The sequence below is a fragment of the Podarcis liolepis genome (genome assembly GCF_965112155.1).
Source record: "Podarcis liolepis genome assembly, chromosome: 1".
Lineage (NCBI taxonomy): Eukaryota > Metazoa > Chordata > Lepidosauria > Squamata > Lacertidae > Podarcis > Podarcis liolepis.
The window spans coordinates 90,810,740-90,837,726 of NC_139554.1; the positions used below are offsets into that span (position 1 = coordinate 90,810,740).

Consider the following 26,987-nt stretch of genomic DNA (forward strand, 5'->3'; position numbering starts at 1 on the left):
ACATGCTTGGTCTTAGTAATCACAGCATCCTTTTCTAAATGCTCACAGACTGACTGTTGAATTATCAGGACCTTCCCGGGTACTGAAAAGCAGGAAGCCGAAAGATTTGAACATGGCACTTGATAACAATAGAAGGTTTTCTGTAACAGTTGGAAACATGCCATTTTCATGCAGGTTTAAAGGCCAAACAGAAAAGATGGAGATTCAGAGCCACTCCAAAATAACTGTATTCAGCTATATAGAATCTACTGTATGCTATAGACAAGCTCAAAGTATACAACATGTACCCAATTGTACCCAGCCAACCTTATTTTTATAAATGGGTTTCCCTTTAATGCTTAAAAAGAAGTTTGCATTCAACTACATTTGGTCAAAGTCAGAACAACTGAGAATATATTTGCTGCCTAAGCAGCTGCTCTGATGAGCAGAAGTAGTATTTTAAGTTATAATTTGAAAAACCATTTTCAACTGTAATCTATACCAACACTATAGGCAGGGCAAATGCAAACAGGGAAAGCCAAATCATTGTACAGTGGTACCTCAGTTTATAAACTTAATCTGTTCCGGAAGTCCGTTTTTAAACCAAAACCGTTGTTAAACCGAGGTGCACTTTCCCTAATGAGGCCTCCGACTGCTGGTGCCCTTCCACCGCTCAAATTCCGTTCTTAGACTGAGGTGAAGTTCTCAAACCAAGACACTATTTCCGGTTTTGCAGAGTTTGTAAACCAAATCGTTCTTAAACCGGACAGTTATTAAACCGAGGTACCACTGTATAAGCCTAGTTTGTTGGTACTCCATTGGTAGGAGTAAAGATTTGGGAATTCGAGGGTTAGATGTCCAGGTGAGAGAGGAACACTATTAGTTTTTGAGCATCTTTGGCATCTTTATTTCTATCCCCTTGGAGATACAGTACATTGGTACCTCAGGTTAAGTACTTAATTCGTTCTGGAGGTCCGTTCTTAACCTCAAACTGTTCTTAACCTGAAGCACCACTTTAGCTAATGGGGCCTCCTGCTGCTGCCGTGCCACCGGTGCACGATTTCTGTTCTCATCCTGAAGCAAAGTTCTTAATCCGAGGTAATATTTCTGGGTTAGCGGAGTCTGTAACCTGAAGCGTATGTAACCTGAGGTACCACTGTACTTTGAGAAGCAGATTGTTTAGCCTGTTTTATTACTTGCTGCTCTCCTTATTCTAATCTGCAGTTGTTGTGCATTGTCTTATTGCTATTGTGGTTAAATCTGTGGATTTTGTAATTGATTTTAATTGCTAAATGGTGGGTTGGCCATGCTGGCTGGTTACTGTTGATTGGTCAGTTTTCAATGAAGCAAATACGCTTCAGGTCTTGGGACTGCTTCCTATTTACGGATTAAGTTCGTAAACCAAGGTACCACTGTACTCCATTGAAAAGGCACGTGGGCAGTGCAGGCTAAGCTATCCACAAAATGGGACAACCTTTCCTGTGGCACCAGTGGCAACCCACAACCTGAAGCAGCCATGGGAGAAAGACTCCTTTGACGTGCAGCACCCAAAGTTTGTGCCCCATGAGCAACAAAGAAAAGGGCTCGCTCAGGATTAAACTGCTCCAATTCTTCTCAACAGCAACCAAAGGGCATGGGGTTGCTGTTGTTGGCATCCATTTGACTCGAGACACAAGGGAGTGTGCCTCCGGGGGGTGAAGTCAAACCACTGAGTTAGCAGTACCGAAGTACCTGGGGTGCAAGGCTGGTCCTGTGTTGCCCAGACGACAAGACCCCCTTCTCGGCCTCGTGGGTGTAGTCCAAAGGAAAGCATAGCAGTATATTTGGCACCAGCTTAGGTGCAGGAGTTGCTGGAAGGAGGCGTACAAGGCACCATCCAACCGTCTTAAGGACTCCACTCCAGATTTGTGTAGGGTTTACTGCTTAGCCTTTTCTTCTCCCAAAGATATCCCACAAGGCAGAGGACGTTTAGGATCAAAGTTTACCTTCTCCTAGATGGGCTAGCTTCCCAGGTTGAGGAGTCCCATCTGCCCCTCACTTCCCTCTACAGCACATGCAAAAACTACCCTCATTGACCACTGAACCCAGTATTGATCTCGTCCACTCCATCACCTCAATATTCTTGGTGTTCCAACAGCTGCTATAATTCTAAATACTGATTACTCTGAAAAAAGGTAATCTGCCACTATATATGCATATATATATTTAATAATATCCTTCCTTATCTAACAGAACATGTGGATGAGATCTTTTCTGTATTATACAATGCAGGTAGCCATTCAAAGTCTTCCATTAAGGAACAATTAGCAAAACTGAGAGAAGGACAAGAAACCCTTATCTTTTGATTTCTATGACAACAGCAGAAAGAAACTCTATTAGATTTATCATAATTATCCCTTTAAAAACCAGTCTTTTCCACCCCTGGAACTAGTTCTGCAGACAATGGGATTCAAAGGTAAATGATTCCAATTAAGAGGGATGCCAGTGAATGATAATGTTACAGATAGCATTACCAAAAAATAAAATAAAATTCAGCATATCAAAGTAACAGATTTAATAGAGAGACAATAGGCTGGGCAGCCTCCACCGGAACATACTATAGTATTTACAAGGCAACTCTTGTTATCTGCCACTGAAAGGGGATATAAACAAAAAGAGCAAAGCATGGCTGTGAGTCAAATGCAGCACAGCACTTCCTCACTTGTTCCATTCCTTCTACATTCCATGCGCTTCTTATAGGACACATATTCAAGATCATCTAACAGGGATCAGTTACCCTTTGACCACTCTGTCCTATTCACACCCGCTGTCTCTCTCTCCAAGAGTTAATTCCACTCACTCGCCCACATAATCCATGCATGCTATGGGGAGTCCAATTTGTAGTACAGCAGTTTCATATAAAACAAGCAGTGTCAAGACAGGTAAGACATGCAAGATGCCAGAACCACGTTCATAGCCGACTATCCCTTATATCCCACTTTAGGTGGATCATATATGTGGCAGCTCTCAAGAAGTGCTGGATATCCACTCCTGTGCTGACATAACTCTGAGGACATGCAGATGTGATTCTGCAACATCATTTAAGAAGTTTCCTTAATTTTTCATTAAATCAGCACCTAAGCCTGACAAATAACATGATGATAGCTCCCTTCCCCTATTGTTGAAAACCCTATCCAGCCACCTTGTTTGGTGCTTCTCATTGTGTTTGACAAGAATAATTGCTGATTTGGTCATCTGCTATTGAATTTTTACTATCTGAATTTCTAAAACTGCACCTTCATCCAAAAGTGGATTTCAGAGTAGTAGTAACAACACTTGCAGAAGCAAATGTAAGATTATCCATTTAAACTCTATTTTAAAAAACCAAGGAAACCAGATTTTCAACTCAGCCCCAGCCAGGTATGCACATATAATCTATTTATTATCTCTGATCATTTATATCTCAATGCTGTAAATAGCTATAAAATTCAGACGGTCAGTAGCTCAAATAATCAGACCACATCTGGAGGGCACCAGGTTAGGGGGAAACTAGTATATAGCACACTGATCTACTAAGCTAGACAGGCCCTTCTGTCTATCCCAGCAAGGCTATGTTTATGCTGCTGCCCACATACCAATTGTCCTTGAGTTCTGCAAAACAGGAATTAAAGTTCACAGAAGAATTGCAATGGTGATAACCAAGCTGGCTGTAAAAAAAATTCACAGGCCGGATTAGCATTGTGAGGGAGTAACACTACACTTATATACGAAGCATATTTCATCTGGCAAACTTACAGCAAACAAACTCAAGCCCCAGCAATTTTGTTTTGATGGCAGGATTTTTTTCCAGGCACTTATGTCAGCTTTGGACAAAACAGCACAATACAGGTCAAAGTCACTAGCAGGAACGCAGAAGGCAATAAATATTCTCAAAACAGCTCGCCTAAGCTGAAATCCACTTTCATTGGAGAAAGTGAACTCTATTAGTAAAACTCAAAAAGAAAAGGAAAAAAAACCCTTCCTTTTCTTGCAGAACTTCTCATTGCGTCTTATAGAAAACAAAGGTTAAAAATACATTTTTCAAAGGTGTTCTTTCTTCACACTCCCCAATTAAAAACTGCAAACAAGGGTCACATTTTGGTCTAAATATTTCCACACAAGGTCTCTTTTTTCCCTTCCTGTCCTTCCCTCAGAAATACGTGGCCTACAGGCTAGAATTTCATAACATGCTGGCAAGCCACTGGGAAGAGCTGAAAGATACTGTTGTCTGGCCTGCTCATTATTAAAAGCATGATTCTGCCCACCACCCTGCTCCTCTATTATGAATATCCGAAAGCTACCAAATGTTAACATTCCCACCCTGACTCTCCCTCACACCCACTCCCTGCCATAAGCAACTGCAGAAATGCAACGTTGTTCACATTTGCCACAATGCAAAAATACAGGAGAAAGGTTGGCTTTACAGCTCAATAAAATCAAATGAGGGGGGATTGGAACAACATTAACCCCACTTGCTTGCCTTTCCCCCTCCCAGAGATACTCATTTTCTGGCAATACCAGTGTACCTGCAGAAAATATCTAGATATTGGGTAACATAGACCTAGCAAAGCAACAGACAAGTCAAAACCAACATCATAATCAGAAAAAGGATTAGGGAACACAGAATTCAAATCGAAACCACAGAAAACTAGCAGCAGTCTGGTTCAAAAACTGCAGGTGCTGCAGAAGGCGGTGGGTGGCCCAGCTTTTGGCTCCCAGTACCTTACTAGGCTATGTTCAAGGTGTATAAAGCCATAAACAGCTTAGGACCAGGTTACCTGAAGGACCGCCATGTCCCTTAGACACCAGCCAGATCGTGGCCATAATCTGGAGAAGCCCTCCTGATCATCCCGCAGTCGTCCAATATTTGTTTAGTTTCCACACAAGCTAATGTTTTTGGCGTAGTGGCACCAATACTTGGGAACATTGTTGCCATCGAAAGCAGACGAGCACCTACAATTTTGATATTTCCTCACCTGTTTTGTGAGGCATTTTCAGAGAACTAATTTAGTTCTGCGATGGTCATCTGTTCTGCATTTTATGATTTTATATAGCTTTAATGCTGTTGTTGTACTGCTGTTAGATGGATAGATGGATGGATAGATAGATAGATAGATAGATAGATAGATAGATAGATAGATGATATGAGAGAGAGAGGAGAGAGGAAAGAGAGAGGGAGGGAGAGAGAGAGAGAGAAGGAGGGAGAGAGAGGGTGTTGCCAGTTTAGAAATACTCTTATGAATAAATAAAATTAAGTGGGCGAACATTAGATATTTTTGCACCCAAGGCAAAAAAGCTATCAAAATGACAGGACTTCCATACACAGTAGGGTGCCCACTTGAGAATCTGTTACCAAAAGCATAATTTTCATGCGAAAGCTGGCCCTGCACTTCTCTACAGGAAATAAAGTCAGCTAGGAGAGGAGAGGTCTTCTGTAGGAAGGGCTGCTCCTGTACACTAGCTGCCCTACTCCATGGCTCTCACTTCCTTCTCCCCCCCCCCCTTTCCCAAATATTTGACAGGTTAAGGGAACTGAATGAAACAAATGAAGTACTTTTGTGCAAATCTACCTACATTAACATCAAAATGCATCCCAAATAAGGTTTGGAGTTTTCTTGTCGCAAAATCTGATGTAGCTTTGCTCATTATACCTTTAAAAGCTTGCCGTGGAAAAATGTAGGTCAGGAGCCCCTGCAGAAGACACCGCAAATGCAAATCACACTGGCACATCTGTGCTAAATTCAGACACACAAAAACAAAAAAGCTGTGCTAACATCTTCAGAGAGGTGTTACTTTAGAGGCCTGTACAGCGACACACAGCTAAGCAGCACAAATGTGGAGAAGGTTAAGGCTGGCCAGGAATTTCTCACCTGACTTAACCTCTGTCTCCCCCATGCAAAGATTTACTCATGCCACAAAAGTGGGAAAAGTGAAAATAACTTAAGTCAACAAGGCAAACCTTGACTTTCTAACCTGATTATTGACCAACATTATTTTTCACTCCTTAAAATATGCATATATAAACAAAAGCAACACAGCCCATAGCAGCTGTGTTGCTTGGTCATATTAACATATCTGACCCACAAACTACTGAGCTTTAGTGGTATCACACCTGTTGGTTTTGTATCAGGAGGGACTAGAGAAAATCTGATTTACCCCATTACACAGACTTTCACTGGTCAATCTCCAAAGTCTCTTCTGATTGTTCCAACAGGGAGCTCCAATTTTTAATTCCCAGGGCAAAATACCTAAATGTATCTATTTCACGTTAACATGCTTCCCTCCCATGCCATTCAACAAATTTATGTGTTTTATATTCTGTAACTTGGTTCCCCCCCGCCCCCCCTCCTGTTAGCAGACCTTAAATAAATTACATTTATTTATATGACAACTGTTGGCAAATGGGGCTACAATACTTTTGAGACTGGAGTCCAACTGAAGGGCAACTGGAATAGTGGGCCTTTGCCATGTCCTATTAGATTGTGATACTTTGGAATAAGGAGAGTGCTATAAAAGAGAGCATCCATTCAAACTTACACAACAAACAAGTCCTATTCAGCTGTCAACATTGATTCTACTTTCCTTCCTAGGTCTCATCAAGTTCATATATCATATAGCTTGCTTTAGCGGAAGAACACGTCAACACTGTCCATTTCACATTATCATCATCAAGCTAATTCCATGTTTCCTTTCCTCCACTGAACTTCAACAGAACAAGAAGCATGCTTCAGAAAGCATATCTGCTTCTTAAAGCAGCTGAATGATTGCTACATACGAGTAATTTTAACAGACACCCCACTTTAAACTAAGTTCAAGCCATCTGTTCCACCCCTCAATTATACAAAGCAAAATAAACCTCCAGCAATGCCCCGTAACAAACAATGCAGATGTCAATCTGCTTCTGTCTGTATGTACGTTCTCCGCCAACCCCAACCCCCCCACCGTTCATGGGGCATTAGTAGCATCTCGTGTTGCAGAGAACAAATTCATCATCAGAATCCAGAATCGGGGGGGGGGGGGAGGGAGAGGGAAAAGCATTTGTTATTACTATTTATCCACTTGATCCTCTCTGTCCCGTGTCCCAGATCCTCTCTGCATTCCTACATTACCAAAGTATGATGAGATGAGGCCACAGGGGAGTGAAAAACATGGCTGTGAGAGCCATCTTGGGGAATGGCGCATAGCTTATGCACAACTATAGCACAGTATCGCCAGCTGCATCGGTAGGTGCAGGCACAGAACAGCCCTGACCCAACTGTGGTGTGGTTAAGGGAGAATGTAGTGTAAAAAAAGAAAGGGTGCATGTTACTAAGTTGAAAGTGATGGGAAAGGGCAAGCAAAGACTGGCATGAGGGTATGAGCGGGCAAGCTAAAGAAAATGACAAGAGCCTGAGAACAACCAGAATACTTTCAGAGAAGGCCAAAGAGGAAAAAAGTTAATTAGGATTGCCATAACCAAAGTCTTTTTATCCCAGGTCTCCACAGAAATATCACCAAACTAATAAGGAGCATGTGGGAAGGGGAAAGGGGGAAAGATATGATTTGGAGAAAATGCTGTTAGCAAATTATGTAGATTTACATGTATGTGATATTTTCAAAGGTGTGGCTCTAGAAATGAATTCAGTAGAACTATAAATTTCAGAGTGCTTTCTCTTCTCTTCTGCATTTGTCCTCGCAACCACCCTCTGTGTGATAGGCTACAATTAATCCAAGGAATTTGAAATAATTCTCCCAGCTCTGTTTTATCATCAGCTGTTGCTTTTCATTTCCTGCCAGTCTCTTTCAAACAGTATCTCTCTAATGCACTCTTTCCCGCCAGCTTAATCAGAAGTGTTGAATTAAGAGCACAGTTGTACCTTGGTTGTCGAACGGCACCTGTTCCGGAACTCAGTTCAACTTCCAAAACGTTTGGAAACCAAAGTGCGGCTTCTGATTAGCTGCAGGAAGCCAATTGGAAGCCATGTCGGACGTTCAGTTTGGCGTTTGGGAGCCAAAACATTTTGACTCGCAAGGAGTTTGGGATCCAAGATATGACTGTAGTTTATAGTGATACACTTCTAAGGACCGCTTCACAAGGTAATTTGGGGCAGCTAAAATGCATAGGTTGTATCCAATGAAGCCATCCAATTTGAGTAAAGACTTCTGGTTGTGCAACAGAACTTCCTTTCCCTCTCCTCTCCTGCCACACAACCTGTAAATCTGCCTTGGTGGAGAACAGGGGGAAGTACTGCTGTGCAAATGGAAGTCCTTGCACAAATGGAACAATTTCGTTTTCTACAACACCACTATTTTAATTTTGCATCATTTAGTTAAACACAGAATCCAAATATTAGTCAGTATTAACCTTCCTCTGCTTCAGATATTCCTTACACCCTCTGTCATTGTCACAGATTAGGATAAACATGGAGAGGTGTCTATGGCTACCTCTCTTCAGCCTTCAGGGTTGAACATCCTCAAAAAAAATTCTCAACTCAAGAGATGAGAGCCCCCGTTTCCAATTTATGATAGAAGAAAGGGGCTACTTATAATGTTCTTTGTTATCAGAATATCTTTTAACTATGATACCATCTCTAAATCATGCTCTCTTCATACTGACTATTTAAGGCTTCACTGAAACTACCCACATGTGAACTATTTGCTAACAACTGTAGCACTTGCCACCAGGAGTTAGATAACCAAGAAGTTATATATAGGGCCCATATGGCAGTGACCAATACTTAAAGATCCACATCCTGTTATCTCTCCACTGAGGTAACAATGAACAACAACCAGCCCCAAAGTTACACTTTTTTCCACCTGTTTTATTCTTTCTGAACTACTCTTGGGCTTATGATGTAACTGGTTAGCTCCATGTTGAAAGCCATTCACAGCAGCTTTCCCCATGTCCACTTTCTCTCCAGATAACACTAGACTACAACTTCCATCATTCCTTGACCACTGACCATACTGGCAGAAGCTGATGGGAGTTAGAATCCAACAACATTTAGAGGACACCAACATGGGCAAGGCTGGCTTAAACCTTTGGCCAGATAACCATCATCTTCTGATGGGTGAAAAGTAGGGTATGTGAAATGTAGACAAACGCAATCTAGAACCCCATTTGACCTGGGACTGTACTGCTGATGTGCAGAAGTCAGGCCACGGCTCCTGCTAATGAAACCATTTCAGACAATATCTCAGATAAAACAAACTGACACTCAAGAAGATTCAGCTGTGAGTTTCAAGTATTTAGTCAACATTAAATGGGGTAATAGCTCAGTGGTAGAAGGCAGAAAGCTTTGAAGGCAGAAAGCCTTGGGTCTAAGCCCCAATATTTCCAGTTAAAATAAACTGCAGTAGGGATGGGAAAGACCTGCAGAAGGCCTTGAAGAATGCTGATTAGGATAGAATACCCTTTGCCAACCTGGTGCCCTCCAGATGTTTTGGACTACAACTCCCATCATTCCTAGTCAATATAACTGATGGGAATTGTAATCCAAAACACCTGGGGGACACCAAGCTGGCGAAGGCTGGGTTAGGATGATTATACCAAGCTGCCACTAAAAATAGCTGGCCCTTCCATAATGTGTAGCCCAATTAAAGCAGTGTCTAAAAACCCCACCATGTAATAACACCAGGAAAAGGACCACAGCAAGTTATTCTGCACATTATGGAAGGGGGTGGGGTGAGAGAGTGTGACACAGGGCTGATGTTCCTGTATTTCTTGCATTATTAAATTATGCCCTCATGCATAGGCTCTTTCCAAGTTGCTGTTTGTTGCAGCAACAGGGTATCTCTAAAGGAGCTTGAAAATCCAGCAAATATTCACCATTTCAAGCAAGGACCCTGAGCCAACCCAGTAATGAAGATCCTGTTTTTATTCCCATCAGTAACAAGTGGGGTGTGTGTATTTTTCTTTTTAATTTATTTTGAGTTCTGCAGTGTGGGTTGTATACATTTTCAGAAACGAAACGCCACAAAATTACAAACGTGTTGTTACATCGGCTACAGATCACCAAGAAATGCACGGGATCAAGAGGATTTGCAAGCTATAAAGCGAAGAGTGATGTCTCTGTTCCATAACTGTTGACAGAAGCCTGCGCGAACGAACCAGCCAGAGTTGAAGCAACATTTGAACTTAGCAATCCCATCTCTGCACATCAGTCTTACCTTATAATTGCTGGAATTTACCCACGAGGTAGCAAGGCCATCAACCATTTTATCCAGCATGGTCTGATCATGTTCCAGATCGGCAGATTTCTGTTTATCTGAGAAATAGTCTATCAGTTCTTGGCCAACCTGAAGTCTCTTCCCAACATCCTTCTGCAGAACCTGGACCAAGCAACCCTCCATGGTGGGCTCCATGTTGTGCTAGGAAAAGAGCACAGCCAGTGGAGAAGCTAGAGGGCAGCAGGTTTGAAAAGTCCTGCTGCAGATGTCTCCTCTAGGTCGCCTCTTTGTTCGATGAAGGTTACCAAGGGCCTGGATTTCAAAGACGTGATTCTGGGAATGGCAACAATGCACCATGTGTGTCTGAAGAGCAGCTGGCAGGTTATTAAAAGTTCAATTCAAAATAACTAGTAATAGATAAATAAAGCTGGGAGCGGACCAGCCGTGCTGTAGGACCAGGTCTGTGATGCTTCTCTGTTCAGCAGTCCATCCTGAAAGAAAATTTTAAAAGAGGGAAAAGTTAGAGGCAAACTAGGAAGAAAGCAAACAGCCAAACAGCATAAAGTCCCAGCTGAGATACTTAAAGCTGTCATGTTGAGTGTGCGTGTTTTAAAAAAAGTAGTAATTTATCTATCTGTTCCCTTGCAACCATTCCTTGCAACTATTCTCATGTCTCACACAGCACTGCAGTCTGCCCCAAAGAAGAAAAAGGAGCTAATCCTGTTATACGGGGCATCAACTGCTAAGGAAAAAAAACCACGTAAACAAACAAAAAAGAAACCCACATTTTGTTCAACAACAAAAATGCAGTCAACAAATTATAATATGGATTTCTGGCTGTCAACTGTATGGAGAGACGGATACTTTGCCATGGGTGCTGTCTGCTGAAATCAGACACGACCAAAAGAAAGAGAAAAAACGCTGGAGAAAGAACCACAGAAGCAGTCGCCTCCTGTTCTGTCTGTGCGCGCATCAGACACACAGAGCAAGTGACAGCAAGGTTTTGCATATTGGTGATAGCACAGGGCAAGTCTGGATGAGAAAGCAAGTCTGGATGACTCCCGGAAGCCAGCTTCATGTTTTTAGCAGCAACTTTGAGAAGTATACCGCACTGTCAAGAGTTTCAACATGCAATCCTCCAGAATGCTACCCATATCCTGGCCTCCGCATCCCAATAAAATTATTCATGTAAGAATTACCGCAACATAACCTCTATGTTTGAATGCACTAACTGTGCAGCCTTGTACAGGGTTACTCAGAAGTGTACCCCGCAGATTTCAATGAGACTTATTCCCAGGTTAGTATGTATACCAGGAATGGGGAAACTGTGTTCCTTCAGATGCTGTTGGACTCTTTAGTCCCTTCAGCTCCAGCCAGCATGGCCAACAATCAGGGATGATGGGAGATGGAGTCCAGCAATGACAGGGGCCAGAGGTTCCCTCTCCTTGGTGTATACAACTGCAGCCTTAAAACTGCTACCAAAGATAGTGGTCATGCAAATTGCCAAAGTGTCCTAAGAAATCTGGTATCTGCAAGGTCTCCGCTGATGCCAGATGGAGGTTCATTATACAGTGGTACCTCGGGTTACATACGCTTCAGGTTACAGACTCTGCTAACCCAGAAATAGTACCTCGAGTTAAGAACTTTGCTTCAGGATGAGAACAGAAATCGTGCTCCGTCAGCGCAGCAGCAGTGGGAGACCCCATTAGCTAAAGTGGTGCTTCAGGTTAAGAACAGTTTCAGGTTAAGAAAGGACCTCTGGAACGAATTAAGTACTTAACCCGAGGTACCACTGTATATATTTTAGGTGCCAGGCAAAAATGTTCCTCTTCAACCAGGCCTTTAAAATGTGTCTGTGGGAAGGGGTGATTATTGTTTTGCTGTTTTGTTTTAATTATTTACTTGTTCTTATCCTGTATTTTATTCTGTGAACTGCCCTGGGACCTTAGGGTAAATGGCAGGTAATTAATATATTATTATAAATTATAAGCATGACTATTATTATTATTATAATTATTATGCATCTGTTTCTAATGCGGCCTTGTATTAAAGTATCAGCCTGGCAGGTATAGGGAAAAGGAATTCCATGCAAGCAAGTTAACAGGCTGGTTGAAGCAAGGCAGAGCACTTCATTCCTCCTCTGCCCCTAACACAGAAATGCAGTCCCTCCTCTAAGTCTCAGTGTCTTCAAAAACTCCTGTGTTTTCAAACAGGACTTTTAAAGAGAAGCAGAGGAAGCACATACTGGAGCGCCCCCCCCCCCCGTGACAATGCTGCCAACTCTTCTGTATCACTTTACCAGCAGCTGCAGGCTCTATGTTCCCTTCCCCCTCCATAATGAAATGAATCTTTGCTCACACATATTCCAATACAGTACACACACACACACACACACACACACACACACACACACACACACACTCCATTAATTCTGGCAGACACACACTCCTCGCTTCACCACCACAACCCCCACAGCCCTTCAACTTCAGTCTCCCATGTGGCCCTGCTTATGCGGCTAGAAAAGTACCACTTGGATGGTTTTAAAAAAAATGGGGCGGAGGAGTCTCCCACATCCTAAAAACTATTATTTGCAGGTGCCTTTTAATGTAAAGAAAAATAAGCTGCCTAATGATAACATCTGAAGCTCCTGGATGTATAGAAAGTAGGGCATACTTGAAGGAAAACAGGTCAAGCTCAGTTCAAAAGAGAAGGGCGGCCAGCGGGGGGGGGGGGGGGGTTAATCAGACAGCTGTAAAGCACATCTCTTGCCAAGTAAACAATCAGGGCAAACCTACAGGCATCACCCAGTACAAAAACAATACAGTACAATAATACATCCTAATTGACTTTTATCTGAAGAGCAGAGTGTCAGTAAAGTGTCTTTCCTCACAGACTGTATTTCTAGGTCATCATTGCTGCAGTTCTCTTTTCCTTTTTTTAAATAAAGAGCACCGACCGTCAGTGAAATGACAAAACTTCTCCAGCAGTCAGGGCCTGTACGTTGCCTATTCAAAACAGCCTTCCCTGCCCTGGTGAGTTCCAAATGTGTTGGGACTTATACCTCTTGTCATCCCTGATCATTGGCCATGCTGGCTAGAGCTGATGGGAGCTGCAGTCCAAAGTATCTGGAACGCTCCAGGTTCGGGAAGGCTGGACTTTAAGATAATGTATACCCTTCTCCATAAACAATTGGCTCACTAAAAAGACTGTTTCTTTAAAGAATACCGACTCTGCACAAACGTCCCTCGCTGAATCCTAAGACACAAAACGAAGTCCCAGAGCACTAGACAAGTGGGCAAAAACATCAAAATGGTGGTGAGTGAGTGTATCAGTACTCCACACAGGGATGATGCAGATGTTACTTGTGGGTTATAAGAGTTCGGGAAATGTAACTTGAAGGGTAAAGGGCTTTCTTATTAGAAAAAATGAGGCTCATAATACAGCCATTAGGCCAGCCATCCCTCCAGAAAATCTGGACTACAACTCCCATCAGCCCCAGCCAGTCTCTCTCACTGTGTTAAGGTTGTACAACAGGCTTAGATAAAACTTTAAAGTTGAACACAGCCACCCTTTTCTAGATATTAACACTATGGGTCAGGGATGGATAACTTGTAGTCCTCCAGCTGCTGTTAAACTCCAAGTCATATTAGCTCTAGCCAGCAGGTCCAATTGTTAAGGATGATGGGAGCTGGAGTCGAATATCATATGGAGAAGACACAGGTTCCCCCCCCCATGCCATAGACAAAATCCTCTGACAACCATAAATACACACACACACACACACACACACACACACACACACACAAAATTAAGAGAGAGGCAGGAATCTGCACAATATTAACCTAAGTAGTCATTTATTGCAGGCTGCAAGATCAGCTATGGCACATTTCTGGAAGAATCCTTCAAATGCTAATCTTACCTACTGGTACAGATGGTTTGGGAAACAGCAATAATGGAAGAACAGACATTAAAAAATGTGAGTCATAGGAGGTCAAAGCACAGAAGACTAATTTATTAGTACATGATATGATTTGGTGACATAAACTGATGTGAGAGAGCATGCTCGATGCCAGATGCCGGCAAATCAATGGATGTGGATGATACAGACTTTTATAGAGGATCCCTTTGTTGATTTTGTGTTATGTTAGGTATACTGAGAAGACCACACTATTACTTTTAACAGAAAGAGGGTCATGTTGGCTTAAGTCAGCACATTATGTATTTTACTCTGGACCGTACTTTATGGACTTTACATGGCATGCCTGACTATTATTATTCACTGAGTTTAAAGTACCTATAATTATTCTAGTTGCTTTTGAAGACGGTTTACTGCCAAATGGCAGTGCTTTTGTAATTATATAAAACCAATAAAAAACTGTTGTTGTTTTAAAAAGACAACAGTCAATTGCGCAACTATAAATAAACAAAAAGAGCATCTCAAAGCCTACTGTCAACAGCTGGACCTCAAATATCTTAACCATTAATTTTGGCCTGCACCTTACATTATGAGGCTGTCCTGTGTATTACATCATCCAACTACCTGGATCCCTTTGATAGTCACCAGACCACAAACAAGGGCTTCGTGTCAAGGAAGAAACTGCCCCGGGAGCTATCCCTTCATTTCTAATAAGAACGTATGTTCAGGATGGTTGGGCCAATGTGAGAAAACCACCCCAATATCTATATCCACTGCTTCCGGAGAACAACTGGGCTGGTTTTCCCATCCTTCCTATCCCTTTATGACTTTGTACCAAATTAGCTGGAGGCTGCATGAATCCAGTGATTTGTTAGCTGAACACAGCAGTGTTTGTCTTCCTGAGAATTCAAACTGTGGAAAGAACCTTAAGAATAGCAAAGTAGATTATAGGAGTAGGTTTTAAGCGGCTGTGGCACAACCTATAACAGAGGAACCTCTTGAAGCAGAGAATGCTTGCAGGTGGGGGGGGGGGCAAGATGACCTGATGCAGATAAATGCTATATCCCAGGGGTTGTCAACATTGTGCCCTGCAGATGTTGCCAGACTACTTCTAATTCCTTCCCATTGGCTATGCTTGCTGGGGCTAATGGGAGCCGGGAATACACCATGTTGGCTACCCCTTGCAAATCAGATTTTGTCAGATTTTCAAGAGTCGGCCATGACACTCTGCCAATGGGTTATGCAACACTTCTGCAAAGATTCCCCCAAGAAGCAGGGGCAGGAGCTGGGGGACAATATCGGGTACTGTTCTGCATTTGTCCTTTAAAGCCTTACTGTGGACATCTAGGCCTAAAGCATCCTTGATTAATAAGAGCTCTTTGAAGAGCTCTCCAAGTAAGGCTGCTTGGGACCGTTTCAGTGACTCTAGCCAAAGGAGGTTCAACTAGAATCTCTCATTGTTTAGGACAGGACTTGAGTACAACCCTTGTATTGAGCTCATTAGGCCAATGGCCTTCCAGCTTCAGTTATTTTCTTTCGCCTATTCTGTTTACACAATAGCTTTTGTATCTGAGGACTCTTTCCAGGGGTACATTAAGTCTGAAATTTTGTCAACAAGAGACAGTAGCTCTGAGAAAGAAAGAGGGGGGTGGGAAAGGTAAGGCGAAATAACTGCCTTAAATTTTATGGCAAGGTGCCATGCTATTTTCGGAGTGAAGAGAAATCTAACATAGCATGCTTGTTGCATTGCCGGGGGGGGGGGGTGTCCAATGCTTCTTCCTTTTTTACATTGAGCAGGGGTGGCTAACCATTTTTTGGCCCAATAGCAAAAAACCTTCGCCAACTCTCTAGGGGCTGCAGGCCAGCAATGGGTACAGTCAAAAGTGGACATGACCACCCACATTCTCACATGATACTCAAAGATCTCTCTCTGTTCCCTGATCATCAATTAATAAATCTCATGACAGGAGAGGGAGCAATCTGGATCCCCATCAGAGTGCTGGGCTGGGAGGCTGAAACCTCTCCCCCCCCCACCCCAGGATTGTGTCCATTTTCTTTCATTCTTTAAAAATACTACAGTTCCCATGATTCTTTGGGGGAAGCTGTGGGATGTAATCCACTGGGAGCAGTCAAATGCAACATTCCTTGTTTTGCTAGAGTGGACATGCAAGGGAATGTTTGGTCCAGCCAGTTGAACTTCCTGTTACACCTGGTCTGGAGCATCCTTCCTTGCATGTGACTGGTAGGTGGGCGTGACCTTTCCAGACCTGGTAAAAGGCCAAGTCATGCAGCCACCTCCCTCTCTTTGATCTTCTCTTTCGTCCTGCGAACTTCCTGAGTCACCTGGTCTGTACTGATTCACCCCTAGGTTATCTTCCATATGGGCTAAACCTGTTTGTACATTTTTGTAACTTTAAACCTAAAGCCTGCCTTCAGGGATCACACTGTGCTCTGCCTGATCATGAGTAAAACTACTTTTTGTTACTTATGAATAAGACTGTTGTGTCTTTATTCTTTAAGGGAGGGGGTCAAAGGGGTCTTACCAGGAATAACAGAACATATCTCAATCTGGGCAAGCCAGGTTGAACTGTTTATTGTCTTAAGAGGCTCACACAAGTCTGCAACCAGTTTTCTGCTACGTAAAGGGGGAATGCACTCTGCTAAGTGAAGAAACTTGCTAGTGCAAGTTAGGAAAGATATTAATCATCAATATATCAACATTCCCACAGAAGCCATGACTGTTTAAAGTGCTATGATACTGCTTTAAATGTATAGTGCAGATGGGCCCTATTACTAAACAGGTCACCATCAAAGATGCTCAGTTTCCATGGGCTTTTCTACCACTGGCACCCGTCCCCCACTTGCTCACGATCGACTCATACGTGGTGGCGTATACGCGCAGCACCGGGAAATCAATAACTAATTCTAAGCTGGAATGGAGGAAGAGAGCTGGAAAGTCCTTGTGGCTCACAAGGAGCCCCTCCCCAGAGCCCGAAGAGGGCATCAGTGAGCCAAAAGTTCAGAAAGAAAGACTCCAAGGGTTCAAAAAATGGCGCACAGGAGATTTCACTGCTATCGAGCTAGCCTGCTCAACATACAGCTGTTGGGCAGAAAGCTGTATGTACTGCAACAGGCTCCCCACTCACACATGCTTCACTTATGCACCTGGAGGCCCAGAACATAACCCCCGCGTAAGTGGGGAGTCACCAATATTTGGGAAAGAGCTGAGATGGGCACTATGCCCCTCAGAGAAACACATGCACCACCCATTGCTGCACCCAATCAGTTTAATAATATTGTCATAGCAACAATAAGCAGACCAAGGAATGTAACTATTGTACATAATGGTTTTGGAGGTGGTGTGTTTTTTGTTTGTTTTTTCTACAAATCCTCCATAATGTTCCCCCCCAAAAAAAAAACAATCCGAGAAGCAAACAAGAAAGACCAGAAGTTCAAGGACTGTAGTGCACACTTAATAGCCCCAAGGGTAGCACTGATAAAGGTATAATTAGCTGCTTAGTGCATAGGCTTCCTGGACCAAAGCACAGAGAATAGCAGGGAAAGCATCAAACCACTCAAAAAAGAAAGCAAGAAAAAGAACTCAGCATGCACATGCAAAAGTCCTTTCCCCATGGCGACCCCAGCTGTGATCTTGGATAAAATAAGCATCAAGGTTGGTTGGCAGGCTCTTCTATTTAGAATGTCAAACTTCATAGAGAATAGGATCAAACCAGGTTCGCCAAGAGCTTCAATCCCCAAAAACATTTGCCTGCCAAAAATTGGAAACAAGGATTGGAAGCACAGACCTTCCTACTCAACACTTTTCTCTGAAATAACTTGCACTTAAAAACCGCGATATGAGCCCTAAGCCAGATGGACTATTATTGGACACACCATGTCACAGTTTGTGAGGAAAGTCTCTCTCTCTCTCAGCAGCAGCAGCAGCAACAACAACAAACAACAACCAGATTATTGTGGCACCACAAGGTACCGCAGGAGTCTTTGTTGTTTTTACTGCGGCGCAGGCAAATTGGTGGAAAACCCGCTCCACCCATGCATGAATTTGGCTGGTTACAGAGCTGGGTGGAGAATACTTCTTGACATGCAGTAATCCCTTAAAAACAGAGTGCCTTGCAATACCTTCAAGACTCAATAGATTTATTGTGGCACGCATTTGTGAGGGTGCGGTGGGATAATATATAAATAAATAAAACCCCATTTTATCGGATGCACAGTGTTCCACATGATACTGTGAGCGCACCTGCTCCTCTTGCATTCCTGGACTCTTTTTTTTTCTTTTTTAAAAAGTCTTTTCTACCCTGCCATTCCCTGGAAAAGCTTTTCCAGAGTGGGTTATAATAAAACCATGAAATATATACATACAGTAAACAACTACCCCGTTGAAATCAGCAGCACTCACTTTTTTTCTTTTTCCTTTCTTTTTTTAAATGCTATTTATTAAGTTTTCATTTTAAATACACCAACACTAACAAACCAAAAACATCAAGTTTTTTTACATGTATCCTACTTTATGCTCCGTAGAGCCATTGACTTCCCTCCTTCCCTTCCGCAGGTTTTCTTATTCCAATCATTAATTTACAGTTTCGTTAATAAAAGACTAAACCATGACATAAGATTTATTTCAGTCCTGCTAACGTCTTCAGATTTCTACAGTTCTCACTTATATAAACCATAAATTTACTCCATTCTTTTTGGTACTTTGTCTCCTCCTGACTGCGAATTCTATGTGTCAGTTTTGCTAGTTCTGCGTACTCGACCAACTTTGTCTGCCACTCCTTTACAGTCGGTATCTCCTGTGTTTTCCACTTTTGAGCTATCATGACTCTAGCTGCTGTCGTAGCATACAAATATAGTCTTTTGTCTGTCTTCTTAATATCCTCTCCCATCAAATCTAGCAATAGTTCTTCAGGCTTTTGGGGAAAAGTATATTTAAGCATCTTATATGATGATCTATAATGAAGCACTCACTGTTTTTCAAACCTCACTCGGTTTAAAACACAGACCCCACAACCCATTTTCTTGTACATCTGCCCACTTCATGTATTTGATGAAGTGCGCTGGCAAAAGCTTACGCAACAATGAATATACTAGCCCAATAGTTTCTAATTAGCCAAGTACTGTGAGTCCCCTGTTTTTTAAAAGCCAAGCTATGGACCCCCTACTTTTGAAATTGTTGGTATCTCTATGGTAGTTTCAGTTGTGTGAATGGTACACCCTGGGGTCTGTGGATGGCCACCATACCAGCCTTAAGAGGCCCCACTTGCTATTTTTCCAACAGCAGGCCAAACAACACTCCCCCCCCCCCGGAAGGAACACTGTAGGATGAGGCTGGAGAACCTGTGGCCCTACAGTTGTTGCCGCACTTCAACTCCCAGGCCCAGGCCTCCTGCTGTCTGGCCATGCCAGCCCAAGCCCATCTCAAGGATCCTGGGTTCACCAACCCTGTAATAAGCGATTGCAAATCAGAGACAGAGAATTTTGTAGCAAGAACAAAACCCAAAAATATGTGACTTGCGATCTCAAGTTTAGCAATTCATATGAAGCAATATTAATTCGAACCAGACAAATAACTTAGCCTTCCCCCCCTACAGAAAAGTCTATTGCAATTAAAACAATATTTCTCCATTTTCTATTAGTCCCTATTGTTCTCTCCTCAGCTCCACTCACTACTTCCTGACCTGCAGAAGAGAGGCATGTTGAAGTCGGGCACCTGTGTGCAATGTAAAATGGTACAGATCCCACCCATAAACTTCAGACACATGTCCAGGTTTTTCTTCCCAGCCATTTGATTTAAGCAACAGACTGTGTGCTCCAGGGGGCAGAGTTTAGGACACAGGAGTCAGGTTCCAATATCTGACAAGGAGCCTGTCTATCAACTTTGCCTTCCCACTAATGTTGGGATCTGACCAGTCAGATAATAGCCATATGTAGTTTTAATAACAAAACAGAGAAAGTTATGACAACTCATGGTCAACTCTTAAGCCAATGTTTCCCAAACTTGGGTCCTTGGTTGTTGTTGGACTACAACTCCCATCATCCCTAGCTAGCAGGACCAGTGGTCAGGGATGATGGGAGTTGTGGTCCAAGGACCCAAGTTTGAGAAACACTGTTCTAAGCATTTGTGGCATATATTATTGCCACAGTTCATTTAAAAAGAAAAACAACAACTCAGGCAGCTAACCAGGATTTCATGGATTTTGTTGTGAACTCTTCCAAAGCTAAGTGCAATCGTAGGGACAAGCCCCATGCCCCTTCTCCCAAGCTCCAAGTTGGGAAAATGGGTTCATCCCTGTCATGTTCATTGTCACACTCACCAGACAGGGCAAGGATGCTTGTGACAGAGTCTATAGCAAACCAATTTGCGGACTCTCCATCCCTAGCACAGACTGCAACCAAGAATGCGGACAAGGCATTCTTGACTTCATGGAAAATTTAACAACATCTGATGGAAGCCAACTGACAGCACTTGATGGGCCAGCTGGCTAGCACTGAAATCCTGCTTCCTGCTGTCGCAGCAGGAACCACAACTGGTTAGATCATGGAACTGTCATGAAGACCACAAAGAACTTTGCAAAGCTAGCTGGCAGAATCCAAGTTTTGTCTGAAATTGGTAACAGGAAGTTCAATACACTGTACAAAAAAATAATCTGTAACGGGGATGGCCAACTTTTTCCGGCATAAGTGCCACACTCACTCTTGGCCAACCCTCCAGGAGCTACATGGTGGATGTGGCCAAAAGCAGGTGTGACCACTTCACATTCTCAAATGCACAAGGGACATAGTCCCATGCAGATCAGCTAGCAAGGTGGGCTGCTTGCCCCCTCTCCATACCAATTTGCAGGAATGAGGCCACTTGCAGTCCTATTAGGGTGGTGGGTTGAGAGGTTTGAACCTCTCTGCCTACCCCAGCACCATGTCTACCTTTTTTTATTCTATTTTTGCTGCCACGGCCCAAAATTTGTGGGGTTACCAATTTTGCTTTAGGCACACCCCACTCACTCCCAGCACGCACCCACCCACCTCAGCATGTGTGTGCTCACCCCAGACAGTGATAGGAGACACTATATCCCTGGGAGAGGGCAAGTCTTCTTCTTCTTCTTCTTCTTGGAAAATAAATTATTTGTACCTTAATGCTATGCAGAGATTTTAAAAACTGCCTCTTGCTACAAAGCATTTACATTTTAAATAGATATCAAATGTCACAATTGTTCCTCTGCAACATTCTCCACTTTAATTATAGCGGAGTACTGCAGTTATTTTGGCAGATTATGAAACAAGCCCAAACAAAATGAATAAAGTAGAACCTCAGGTGGGTCTTCAAATGTATTAATACTTTGCCTGCTATGATTACTTCTTTATTTTTCTTTAAAAGTCAGAAGTTTCAAGGAAAGCTTTGTCCATAAGCTTTGTTTTCTAGAAAGGTTCCCAAGACAGATCTGTGGCCTTCCATCTGGACGACTCTGCTTTTCTGCTCAACAAAGCCATTTTGTTGATGTTTCCCATAGGTATTTTCTCCTCCCATAAACTCAACACAACATCTTTGCCCCTATTTACAGTCTGACACAGTGGCCCTCTCACATGTAACACTAAACTATGCTTTAGCACTTTATGCACAAGTTAAAACTACCACAAATGAGTCTTGTGCACTCTCTCATCCCTGCCTCTGCTCAGCCTGCAAGATTTCACCAGCAATAATTTCCATTTTCAAGTAATCTCAAGCTTGTCACTGTTGTACGAACCAGAGATTGTGGCCTAAAATAAAATAAACCAACCGGCTTCATAAGCCATGGTTTGAAGTTGGCTTCTTTCGAATGTAACAACCCTGGCAGATCAGACCAAAGGCCCGTCTAGTACAGCATCCTGTTCCACAGTGGTAAACCAGTGCCTATGGGGAGCCCACAAGCAGGACATGAGTGCAACATAACCTTCCTGCTCATGCCCTCTGGAAACTGGTATTCAGAGGCATACTGTTTCCAGTACTGGAGGTCATATATAGCCAACATGACTAGCTAGTAGACACTGACAGCCATGATGTCTATATGTTACCTTTTCCCAGTTGCATTGGAGGAGGAAGCACATGAATATGAGTTTTTGCTTGGGCTTATTCCAGCTTTTGCATAGATTGCTAATTCATGATGTACAACCAAGATCAATGGCTGTGTTTAGACATGACAATGAGCCATGGTTTATCATTACTGAAATGATCCTGTACGAGCTTTCCCTCTCCTCTCCCAGCACAGCTACAAGGAGATCGCTTTCATTTTTTACTAACTGCACCAGCTAGACTGGTGACTGGGAGTGGCCGCCGAGACCATATAACACCTGAAAGACCTAGACTGGCTCCCAGTACGTTTCCGAGCACAATTCAAAGTGTTGGTGCTGAACTTTAAAGCCCTAAACGGCCTTGTCCCAGTATACCTGAAGGAGTGTCTCCATCCCCATCATTCAGCCTGAACGACCTCCAAGGGCCTTCTGGCAGTTCCCTCACTGCGAGAAGTGAGGTTACAGGGAACCAGGCAGGGGGCCTTCTTGGTAGTGGCGCCTGCCCTGTAGAATGCCCTCCCATCAGATGTCAAGGAAATAAAAAACTATCTGACTTTTAGAAGACATCTGAAGGCAGCCCTGTTTAGGGAGGTTTTTAACGTTTGATGGTTTCTTGTGCTTTTTTAATGCTGTTGGGAGCTGCCCAGAGTGGCTGGGGATACCCAGCCAGATGGGCAGGGTATAAATAAAAAATTATTATCATCATTATGTTCAATCCCTAATCCTATGGTTAGTCTCAACAATGGTTTGTTGAAATAGCCTAGCTTCATAATCCATTGTTTCTAGTTTGCCTTATTTCAACGAAAGCATAGTTAGGGTTAGCCAAAGTTTGTCAGTTTGGATATAAGAAATTGCAGTTAATCTAAAAGAGAAGCTAAGTCTTCCAGTCTCTTTCTCATGGTCACACCAGAGGAGGGAAGAAGGGGGAACGTGTGAGCTTGACATTCCCACAGGCCCATTCCCACCCCATGGTTTTCAAGCCTACAACTATGCATTATAAATGCAGAATTTTATAACCTGTGTGGATTTATTCAGCTAAGCAAATCTGCATAAGGAAAGTGCTTTTAGCAACATACTGTAATTGAATTTTTACAAAATGAGACCTATTGGAGGAGCATACCTTATGCACAAGGAGTGAGCGACTTGAAATAGCTCCATGCATGGTAATTACTTCCTAGCTGCTAGTGTCACAGCTGCAGTAGTGCTTAAATCTGTAACATATATCCGACACCTAATTATCTGCACCATAGATTAGTGTGAACAAGTGGAACTAAGTATTACCATGCTGCAAACGACATTGGGTGGAGCTCAACATAGACAAATTTTCATAGTTCACATTGCCACCCCCACCCCACCCCAAAAAGGCTGTATGCGAGAAAATTAGTTTTTAATTTAAGCCACGACTTCGTCTTGAATTATTTGACGTGGTACTAAAATAATAAAGTAGCTGAGAACAAGGAAAGCGGAGTTCCCCCTCATTATTCAGTAACCATAGGCTATCCCCACATATGTAGAAAACAGAAGGCAATCCTGAGCTCCTGTATCTCTGGGTTGTTGTTTTTTAGAAACTAAACAAGAGCAACCATCTTCTCAAAACACACAGAGAGAAAACCAAGGTTGCAGCCTGGAAATTCCCAGAGGCGCTTGAGATAGCAATGGCACCTGGCAGTTTTTCAAAACAATCCTCCGTGGGCTGCTGGAAGCTCACATTTTGCCGAGTATATGAGCAATATCCAAGCAAGCCATGCTCGGAGTAGGCCTACTGAAATCAGCAGGCTTACTCCAAAGCATGACTTACTTGCATATCAATTTATATTCAAAGAAGGAGAAAAAGTGGCCAGAGAAATCAACTAACACAATAATGCTGCCATTCAGAGAGTGTCTTCTGATCCGATGGCAGGCCTCTTGTTAGCATATTTCTCCCACTTTACATTTTGCTTTGTTATGCTCCTGTGTAGTTCCACGTGCATCATCTCTTTGCTAAGAATTTGTTTTTTAAAGCAGCAAAGTTCCACTGAATAAAGAGGAGACCTGATGGAAACTGCATCATGCATACATGTTTCTTGAAGGGCTGCCCTTATTCCCAATGTGAAGTCTACATCAGCTAATCCAATAGAGTGGTACCTCGGAAGTCGAACAGAATCCGTTCTGTAAGTCTGTTTTACTTCCAAATGTTCAGAAACCAAGGTGCAGCTTCCGATTGGCTGCAGGAACCTCCTGTGGCCAATTGGAAGTCGTGGAAGCCACACCAGACGTTCAGGTTCCAAAGAACATTCGCAAACCGGAACACTCACTTCCGGGTTTGCAGCATTCGGGAGCCAAAACTTTCAAGTCGCAAGGCATTTGTCAACCAAGGAAGACTGTACAGTGGTGCCTCGCAAGACGAAAAGAATCCGTTCCGCGATTCTCGTCGTCTAGCGGTTTTTTCGTCTTGCGAAGCAAGCCCATTGACAGCCTAGTGGATTAGCGCTACAGCGGTCTAGCGGCTTTCCGTGATCAGCTGTTAAGCGGGTTTTTCAACGGAACAGCTGATAGGCGGCTTAGGAAAAGGGGGGGGAGCGAAAAAAACCCGCGGGGACGCGCAAGATTTTTTCGTCTTGCGAAGCAACCCCATAGGGAAATTCGTTTTGCGAAGCGCCTCCAAAACGGAAAACCCTTTCGTCTAGCGGGTTTTCCGTCTTGCGAGGCGTTTGTCTTGCGGGGCACCACTGTACAATTGCAATACTTGCTTGAGATACACATCCCTATAAACATGTCTGCAGACTACCGTATATACTCGAATATAAGCCTTGAGTGAGGCGGCGGCAGCGGAGGGGCGAGCAGCTCGTCCCTCCGCCGCTGCCCGCCTCTCACAAGGGCAGGCACAGGAGAGGCTGGGAGAGGCGCTGCACTGTGCCTCTCCCAACCAGGCTCCTGTGCCTGCTGTTGCTAGCGGCAGAGGCAGAGGGACAAGCGGCAAGAAAGGAGGCTTTTCAGGCTGCTTGTTCTTCCTCCTCTGCTGCTGCCACCACCAGGTTTGTGGTGTGGTGAACCGGTTTATACTCGAGTCAATAAGTTTTCCCAGTTTTTTGTCCTAAAATCAGGTGCCTCGGCTTATATTCGGGTCAGCTCATACACAAGTATATATGGTACTTCAAGAGTTCAGGGAACCCTATAAGCTGTATGAATGTTAAGAAAGTGCACGAAAGAAAACAACATGGCACCAGCAATTTAGTTGAAGGATATATGAGAATAAGTGGAAGTTAATAAATAAAGATGAAACATGAAGTAATGTTATGTCTAAACCAAGCTGTTAGGCATTTGATAAAAATACTTAAAGTCTAAGGCATAATATATGAGAATTAGAAAATAAGAACTGAAATAAGGTAATAATTTGCTGCCTATAATTTCATTACGGAGAACGCAGGAAAGGGAGATGTGAGGAAGTCCAAATAGTTATGAAAAAATGATGTATGAACAGTTATGATTTTTTTTATGTTATGTTTATGTTTCTGTCTACCTATGTTTCTTTTGTTTGTTACTTTTTGGTGAAGGTATTGTATATGTCTGGTGATCTTCTTTTGTTTAAAATTTGCAATAAAATAATATTAAAAAAAAAAAAGAGTTCAGGGAACCCTTTAGGCAGGGCTATCAAAACTGACTTCTCCAGGACTTAAACTGCTCAAGCATTTTCCAGGCAAGCTTCCTGGCTTCCCAAGACTTAAGCAGCCATCCTGTATTATTCGTGCGCACTTGAGCAAATAACCACAGTGATGCCTCATGACAATTTAAAAAGAGATTGATCAATTATAACACAGACTACTAAAATGTATGCTGGGCTCGGCTAATTTAATTGTTCAACAGTTGTACCCAGTGCTTTTTCTACTAAAATATGAGGCGTCACTACTACCCTGGCCAGCAAAAAAGAAAGAAAAAGAAAAAAGTTCTACCAGTACTCCATACACGTTAAGTAATGTCACAAACAAAAATAAGCTCTGGCCGCACTGTGGTTATCACAAATTTGTCAAAGACTTATAAGCAGGCCTCAAAGGTCCTGCCACTTTAAAAAATGAGAATTAGTTAGCAACTTTCTGTGTAATCTCCCCACTGGGCATTCACTCCCTTGTAAACAGCAGATTTAAGAGGTTTAAAAGATGACTTTGCAGGCTGTCCATATATTAGTCTGCTAGACAGACAAATACCCCCAACACCGTAAAAGTGCTAGGCAACCAAGCAGACCCTTAGATACCAGTGTGATAGATGAACACATAAGAACCTGACTGGAACACTGAACAGGAGAGAAAGACTCCAGGCGACTATTCTTCACCATTAAATGCACAGACAGAGGGCTGAAATATAGCTTTCCTTTGAACAGGTGATTATTCTGTCCATCTAGATAACCATTTAAAATGTTGATCTTTTTGATATTTCTACAACAGTAAAATCTGCTATCAACCCCAATAACAAGCATGTTGTTTCATACAATTGTTATTGTTGTTGTTGTTGTTATTTATTCATTCAATTTATATACCACCCTCTATCCAAAGATCTCAGGGCTGTGTTCAACATTAAGAACCTGTGCAGAGTTTGTCTGAGGCCCCCTGGCTTGTTCTTGGCATGCCAGTGTAAGTCCAGCAAGCCCCTGGCGCCCCCCCCCCTTGGCCAGCTTTGCCCTCCAAGGCCTGGGGCAAACGCACCCAGCTTCTGCCCCCCACCCCCACCCCGCTGCACGGACCTGTTAAGAACATAATTTATGGAGCAAATTTCAAAAACAAAACAAAACCCAAATGCACAGCATAATAATACACATAATAATAAAATAATCGTAACAGCAGCCCCGCCGCTGCACACACATTTAACAAGTCATTGATTATTTAATGGC

At 42.9% G+C, this 26,987-nt stretch overlaps 1 protein-coding gene across 16 annotated transcripts in view; it reads right to left on the minus strand.

The window, feature by feature from the left end:
* CLASP1 (cytoplasmic linker associated protein 1) overlaps positions 1–26,987 on the minus strand; it is a 160,572-nt gene that overhangs the window by 125,487 nt on the left and 8,098 nt on the right. For all 16 annotated transcript variants that reach the window (XM_083488423.1, XM_083488433.1, XM_083488422.1 and 13 more), the window contains exon 2: positions 10,147–10,637. In XM_083488423.1, the coding sequence (XP_083344549.1) occupies positions 10,147–10,341 (195 nt within the window). In that variant the 5' untranslated portion in view covers positions 10,342–10,637. The remainder of the gene's footprint in view (positions 1–10,146; positions 10,638–26,987) is intronic.